The sequence below is a fragment of the Ranitomeya variabilis genome, chromosome 2, assembly GCF_051348905.1.
Source record: "Ranitomeya variabilis isolate aRanVar5 chromosome 2, aRanVar5.hap1, whole genome shotgun sequence".
In the NCBI taxonomy this organism is placed as follows: Eukaryota; Metazoa; Chordata; class Amphibia; order Anura; family Dendrobatidae; genus Ranitomeya; species Ranitomeya variabilis.
Genome location: NC_135233.1, coordinates 359262962 through 359271390, shown reverse-complemented (window position 1 = coordinate 359271390; position 8429 = coordinate 359262962). Strand labels below are relative to the sequence as shown.

Sequence of the window (8429 nt, the reverse complement as noted above, 5' to 3'; positions counted from 1 at the left end):
TGCTGTGATTGGTTGTTATAGGCAGTAAAGACAGATTACTTTTAATCACAGTACGTAATAGTGTGGTGGTGTCCATAGCGACCAATCAGAGCACAGCTTTCATTTTACCACAGCAGTATTAGAACTGAAAGCTGTACTGTGAATAGTTGCTATGGGGAGCAAAGGCATATTTTCTTTTAGACAGAGTTCATAAGAGTGTGGTGGTGCACTTAACATGATTCCTATCAGCATTTAGTGGTTGTGGTGGATTAAGCTTCCGTTTCTAACAAAGTAATCAACATGGCTACAAGGAGGTGTCATAATTTATCCGAAAATTTGTTAGAAAATTGTATTATGCATACTTTGCCGTAAAACTACAACAAGTGATCAGGACAAGTCGTGGGCTCCACATGTAGTGTGATCTGTTTGTGTAGAAGAACTACGACAGTGGTCTAAAGAGAAGAAAGTGTGTTTTTGTTTTGGCATGCCTCTGATCTGGAGGGAACCATGAAATCATAGTGATCATAGTGGTGACTGCTAGTTTTTTCATGTGAAACAAGGAGGTATTCAATCTTAAAAATAAGAAGGAAATTATATACCAGGACCTCCCGTCAGGGACTCTCCCTGTGCCTCATGGTCCAGGGATACCTGTCCCTTCACCTCTGGCGAAACTAGAAACACTGAAAGCAGGTGGAGGGTAAATCCACCTGCTAAGAAGAGAATCCAAACACTAGAGAAATAAAATACTATTTTTTGTTGATATATACAAAATTAAAATCATTTAAAAAGACAGGATGTAAGACCTCCAAAAAGAGAGGGGAAAACTGCTGCACGCCAATTATTGTAGCCTTGATAATGGGGAGGTGGACGCCAGAAAAGCAAGTCAAAAGAAAGGGAGGGTTGTAAAGTGAGGCTGTATACTTAAAGCAAATAAGCAAGTGAACCAATGAATGCCATGCAGTTCTTTGTAGAGATTTACAAAATGTGCAAATATGATTCCTTTTTGCCACAGAAAAGGAGCCTCCACACAGATGGTAGTGCAGTCAGGCGTGCGGTGTTCCCCTTACACCCGACAGGCGCTGTTTCACATATTGCTTTTTCCGGGGGCATGACTCAGAACATGAAGAGCCGGATTCTAATAAAGACTCCAACGAGTCACAACTTTTTTCAAAGCCCAAATTAAATGACTTAGTCAGGGACTCAGGCCTTACCAAACATTCTGCATACCTTTTAATCTCTAGACTAAAGGAAAAGAACCTGGTACCTCCAGGTACCTGTTTTTCATTACACCGAAGCAGAGAAAAGAAATTCCTTCCATACTTTTCTCAAGAGGCTGCTCTACTGTAGTGTATTGCAGTGATGATTCTGGGCTAATAAAAAAATGTAACATTGAGTATAATGTGAGCAAGTGGAAACTATTTATTAATTCATCCAAAAAAAGCCAGAAAGATTTGTTGCTGCACAATGGCAGTAGGGATCCTTCAGTGCCTGCAGGGCATTCTGTGCACTTGAAGGAAAGCTAAGGCCCCTTACACACATCAGTTTTTTGCTATCAGTCGCAATCCGTCGAATTTTGAAAAAAAAAAAAACGGCGACTGATGCTGCCAGATCTGTTTTTTCTCATCAACTTGTATTAGCAACAGATTGCGACAGATGGCCTCACGTTTCATCCGTCGTTCGCCAGATCCGTTCAAAATTGTTTATCCGGCAGCCGGAGATGACTGACAAAGTAAAGTTTTTTGTACACGTCGAAAAATCGGAGAGCGAAGGATCCATCACTGTCTGTCATTTGCTCGAATGGAAGTTTCATCCAAACATAGATAAAAAAAACTTCTCGGGGTTTCCTCTCAACTCCATATATAACGTTGAATACACCCCACGTGTCATTCTCAGTGCAGTGATTGGGTGGATCCAAAAGCGATGCTGGTGCAGACGCATGATACGCTTTCTTTCTCGCTCCTTTTCAAGAATGATCGCTTCTAAATGATTTGCCTCAAAAGTAAAATCTACATAGATCTTCACAATGTTCGCAATCACACCTTCCATTTTTGCCACTTGCTCTATAACCTGTCAAAGATGAGGTGTAGGAACACTGTATATATAGGTTTACAGTAGCCAATAATGTTTGGGAGCCTCCCATTGGGCTTTTTAAAAAACGTATCCGTTGAAAAACGGATGAAAAAATGGAAGAAACGGATGAAAAAACTGATGCGAATCCATCGCATCAGTTTTTCACAATCTGTGACTGATCCATCGAGCCAATGGATTGTGACTGATGGAAAAAACTGATGTGTGAAAGGGGCCTAAGAGAATGCAGACTTAATTCTCAAGTAACTTAATTATGAGGATCAAGTATGGTCAATATGTGATGAACTGAAAGTTCTCGCTTTGCTCCTGGGGCAGCAAGGAGGATGCACAAAGTACTCATGCTTTTTGGGTGAATGGGACAGCCAGGATAGGACTCATCACTGGAGCCAAAATAGTTTGCCAAAAAGATCATCTTTGCAACCTGGACTCAAGAACATAGTTGTGGAAAGTTTAATTGATCCCACTGTTAAATATGAATTATTGGTTATTGATTTATTGTTATTACACTCAATTCTATACTGAGCACATTTCCTTGCGGAAGGTTTGGCTGACATCACATGTGTTATTTCTGTACTTCGCTCAGGGTAGAGGGTAGCACCATATATAGCGAACACATGCAAAGGGAGCACCTGCTAGGGCCGTGGGGGACTTGGGCCAGGTCAGATGGTTATTCGGGGGATGTCACGACAGCAGTGCCCAATCTGTGGCCCTGGGCGACCAATTAAATAATGATGGGAGAAGGGGAATAACATTTATAAGGGATTAGTTTGTGAAGCCACCCGTGGTGTTTGGAAATAAGGAAAATGACTGACGCTGCGGGTAAGGTCCACTGGGGCAGTTGGTGATGCAGCAGAGATGTCACAGCTCTCCACGGGTAAAGCTAGGCCCCAGGGCCGGTAAAGTGTTAAAGTCAATGCTAAACTGTTGTAGTGCAGGGCAGGTGACACAGTAATAATTCTGAGGACACAGCAGGGTGCAGTTTCACTCTTTACTAACAGTTTGTTTGGTACAATCCCAGCCGGGTGCTGCATCCTCCGGGTCTCTTTTCAATTCAGCTCTCAAGCAATCTGGGTGCACTTTTCAGAGACTCCTTTTCTTGTGTACCTTCCCAGGTCATCTCTCTATGCTGGCTTTGCCCTCCTGCCCTGTGCCTCACACACAGTGGCCCAAGCCAGCAGGCTCGGGTCCTATCGGGCGACCTTCTCCTGGTCCCCTTGATCCTATATGGTTGCCTTTTCAGCGAATGTATGTGGATTTGCCTGTAGCACATGCAGATACTACAGCCTCCTGTTTGCTAGCTGAGACTTGAAGTTCCTCAACTAGTCTGGGGCTGGTCCCCACTGTGACTTGGTCCGTCCACCCACCCACGGTCGTCGTGGATTTGGGTGCCACAGGTGGATTCCTCACTTCCCTGGCCCCTAGGACCCTTTCTCTCTCTCAGGAGCTCCTCTCTTCACATCTGCTCCAATCACCTCCTCCTCACAATTCGCTGACTACCTGACTGAATAACTCTTCCCTCTCATTTCCATGACAACTCCTCACAACTCACTACTTTCCCTCCAACTGTCACACAACCCTCCACCAGAGCTGGGGCCCCTCCCCCTAGCCTGGAGCAGTGTCAAGTTGGATACACATGTGCGAGTTCCGGGTAGTGCCCCCTCCTTACCCAAGAGCGGATTACCACACCTCTGGCTGAGGTGCAGTACCTCTGTGGCAACTGGACCCTTAGGGGCGCCACACTATGAGGGAGGTATATAACTATGTCACCAGCAGGAAGGGGGCAGACACTTGACACTGACACTAGATGGACATCAGGTTAGACAGTTGGTATGTGAGTTAACCATGTGCTTCTTTATTCAGCCATGCTTTTGACAGACAGACACAATGTATCACTCAGGATCCCAGGAAAGATGGAGAACAAACTTTGATATGGACAAATAGACAATTTGTTTGTAACTCTTTCACTTATTTTATATTTTGCCACAATGATGCTTTTTGGTGGACAATCCAATAAACTGCTACATTTTTTATAAGAAACATTGTGACATTTTCTTTAGAGTATAGCATCTGGCAAAGAGACCTGAATAAATAAATAAATATACAAAACAGATATATTTAACACCCACTAAAGTTCTTCTGCCACCACTCCACATTAATATAGAAACGCCCTGTGCACAACTGTGGTAGGTGCCTAGGTAGGTTCCCAAACCGTAGATAGGTATGTAAGTTTTGAGTGCTAGGTTTATTACAAACCACTCCACATTAAGCTTGGGCTAATGAAGTTTTTGAAAGCTCTTCCGAAAGAAAGAGGTGAGACATTTAAGTACCTACAGTATGTACCAAGTTTCATGGACTGTCAGAAGCAAAACTGAGGGAAGCCATTTTTATGAGTTTTTGGTGTTCAGAGACTCATGAAGGATAATGAAAAATGAAAGTTGTTGAGAAAAATGCTTGTGATTCTTTTAAAGAAGTAATGAATATACTAATTAATAAGAAAGATCCAAAATTTAAGTCAATCAAGGAGAACATGATGAAATGTTTCAAAGCCTCAGATTGTCTATGAATTTGAAGTTACACTTATTTAATTCCCATTAGGACTACTTTCCCGAAAACCTTGGTGCTGCTAACGATGAGCAAGGAGAAAGATTTCATCAGGATAGCAAGGAGGTGGAACAACGGTACCAAGGTAGATGGAACATGATGGATGACTACTGCGGGATGCTTCACAGAAAAGATCTGCAGAGAAGGTATCAAGAGAAGTTCTGAAGAGAAAAGGAAAAGGCGCAAGAATAAATTTCCAAAAAAAGATGCTGAATGAATATTCTTTACATTTTTATATACTGCATAATATTGTGTACATTTTTAGCTATAATAAAGATTTTTCTTGCTTATCTTGCTATTACGTAATTTTGATCGATTTTTTTTTTTTTAAATCAGGGGGCTTAAGAAAACATTACAATAGAATGGACTTTAGTTTTCTTTTCATCTTTTCTATTATTGTTTGACCAGTTCTCCTATTTTGGTTGCAATAAATGGGTATATTTTGGAAGCGTCAAGGCTAAGTTTGATTTTTAATATGCTCTCAGATATTAACAAATCTGTACAGTAGCAAAAGAGCAGAGGATGCAGCTGCTGAATCCCCCCATGTGTGCTGTTTGCTGTGAGAGGGGTGGGTGTCATGTCTCATTTCTAGAGCACTCTGACATCACACCAAGATGAGACTGCCCTCCCTGCAACCACTGAGAGCGGAAGTGTTGAACAATACAGATGTAGCTCTGCACTTTACACAAGTGCAGTCTGTTCTCACTGATTGTATGTCGGAATGCTGCCCTGTACATGACCGAATATAAATACACAGGTCATAGTACAGACCAAGCTGTAGTCACCGGGGCTCAGGATGGCTCTGAACATCGCAGCAACACTTCTCCTAGCTGCTGGAATCACTCTTCTTATTTATCTCATCAAATGGTGGGGTGGGGTGAAACAGAAGGACCTACCCCCAGGACCTACACCACTACCCATCCTGGGGAATATCATACAGGTCAACACTTCTGAAATACCACAGTCATTAGTCAAGGTAAGAATTTATGACAGTCTGGGCTTGTCAATTGGCTGAAAACAGATGTCCGTAAACAGGGTAAGGGTCACTACCACTGGAGTATAATACGAAGGAGTGCAATGTGAGAAAACATCACCTTTCACTCTGACCCATGTTATTCAATGAGTGAGTGCTTGTCTGTGATTTTCTTTCTCAGCCCGAATTGGACTGAGGAAAAACTCACAGCGTGCTGTGATTGGATGTGAGGCTGGATCGCATTCTCCATTGTAAGTCAATGGGTACGTGAAAAGAATTGTCCGGCACTTGGGCCATGCGTGTGCCGTCTGACTTTTATGATCACATCTCAAAGGAAACCAGACATTTCATCAGCCAAGAACAGTAAATTCACAGCCCGAACCGTCAGAATAGCATAGATAGGATAGAGTAGCTTAAGAAACTATTCACCCCCTTGGCTTTTTTCCTATTTTGTTACATTGCAGCCTGTATTTAAATGTTTTTGTAATCTGATTTGTGTGTGATGCATCAACACTAAATAGTCTAATTTGGTGAAGTGAAGTGATAAAAATATAGGCAAAAATTAAATTTGTGAGATCAAATAACTAAAAATGAGCATGTGCATATGTATTCACCCCTTTTGCTATGAAGCCACTAACATTTTCAGGTACAAGCAATTCTGTCCATAAGTCACATGGCCAATGATAGGAAGTCCCCCTGTGTGTAATCTAAGTGTCACGTATTGGGCAGTATATACGCTTTACCTTTTCTGAAAGGCCACAGAGGCTGCAAGTCCATTAAACAAGAGGCACCACTAACCAAACAACACCACGAAGAACAAGTACCGTATTTTCTGTCATATAAGACGACTTTTTAACCCCTGAAAATCTTCTCAAAAGTCGGGGGTTGTCTTATATGCCGGGTGTCGCCTTATGCGGCATGTGCTGAGCTCTGCGGTCGCCGCATATGGTGCGGGGAGCGGTCCCGATGATGAGGTACCTCACCGGGAAGGTGTAAGTGAATCAAGCCCACCCTTGTATTCTATTACCTCCTTCTCTTTCACCTGTCTGGCCCGCCATTCTCTGCCTCTCAAGACTCCGGAGGATGGAAATGAAGCCGCTCCTTCTTTCACCCGTCTGGCCTGCCCTTCTCTGCCTTTCAAAACTCGCGGGGATGGAAATGAAATGGCGCAGGCATGCATGTGCCAGTGCAGCGCCCCAGAGTCCTGGTCGTTGCAGTACTGTGGCTCCGCCACTTTGGGGAGCCATGGTGCGTTCGATGGCACTGAAGGAGTTCCTCTGATCAGGTATCACAGACACCAATATGTTTCACAGCTGGGCCTCCGGGGGGAGCTAAGGGTGCTATTCATTAGGCCACTCCCCACCATAGTAGGTAAACTGGGGGTCAGGCAGGAAGTTAGAGGAGAAAGCTGACTGGATTGAACGAAGCAACACCTTGTGGCAGAGGGTGTTGTGGAGGGAGAGATAGTAGGGTCTCTGTCAGGGGTGGGATCCTGACAGAGGCTTGGCATTGGAAAGAACGTAACGGGACCGTGCCTGCTCAGCATAGCGGCGGTGCCCTAAGAAAGGACTAGAAGCGAGATAGATTGTGCTGAGTGAGAAACGAGATCAAGCGAAAGGAGAATACCAGTAGGGGTCATGCTGTAAGACCGGAGCAACATCCTACTGAGGCGCATTACCGGTGGCCGGAACGCCGAGGGAGTGGAATAGCATACAGCTTCAAGCCATACTCCAAACAGCGGCAGGGCAGTCAGTTCAAGGCGGGCTGCCTAACACATATCACCTATGAAGTCTTGGGGGGCAATTGCGGGAGAGGGGCGTCTCTAGGGTCCCGGAAGAACTCCAGGCCTACCTGACAAACGGGTGCCGTTCCAACCTGAATAACAGGGAGGGATGGAATACGAGAAGAACATCAATTAATCGAGTTGTGAGGGAACTTAAGAAACAGACACAACCGTTGTGGGGTACTTTCCGTGAGCACAGCAGGGAAGGACTACAACACACAGCACTAGAAGGAGGGCACTGATTTCCACCTGTGAGGAGAACTCTGGAAGTGCCATTGGACCGGCCGGACTTGCGCAGCCTGGTGAACCGTATTCTGGACTGAGGACCCAGAGATCTCCAGTAAAGAGGTAAAGAGACTGCAACCTGGTGTCCTCGTTATTTGCCGCGACCTGCACCTCACCACTGCACCGCTACACCACCATTAACCCCACTTATTGCATCGGACGTCCCCCACTGACAGACAGGGCCACGGACCGGGTCTAGCCACCGTGACAACCCCAGGACTGATAGAACGCTGGTCCAGCCGCACCCGTATAAATACGTTTAAAAACTACATATCTCTATGGATATAGGGGTGCACGTCCTTACCAGGGGATCCATCCCGGTATCCAAGTCCAAATCAAATATAAAGGAGGGACAGCACCACAGCAGTTGTGAAGACGAAAAAATTACGTTTTTATTCCACCTCCTGCAACGTTTCGGTCCGCAGACCTTTTTCAAGCATGACATAAAAACACTCCAACCACCATTATATACCAGTAATCCCGCCCCAGCAATTGACTCACAGCCAATGGGACGGTTCAATACAAACAGAACAGATATAAATTACATCAAAACCATGACAATACAGTTAAAATTCATAAACTATACATAGCCCACCACATATAATCACCCCCCCAAAAGTTACAGCCTCCCTGATCGCTCTTTTAATATACAGCATCTCCAAAAAAGCCAAATATAAACTCCCCACGTTCTATTTGTGTACACCGGCGATCGCACCAATC

General features: G+C 44.4%; 1 protein-coding gene across 1 annotated transcript in view; it reads left to right on the top strand.

Moving 5' to 3' along the window:
• Nucleotides 1-5234: 5234 nt before the first annotated feature.
• Nucleotides 5235-8429, top strand: part of LOC143805911 (cytochrome P450 2A13-like) — a 116145-nt gene continuing 112950 nt past the window's right edge. Inside the window, exon 1 of the mRNA XM_077285667.1 lies at nt 5235-5644. Within this exon, the coding sequence (XP_077141782.1) occupies nt 5465-5644 (180 nt within the window). The 5' untranslated portion in view covers nt 5235-5464. The remainder of the gene's footprint in view (nt 5645-8429) is intronic.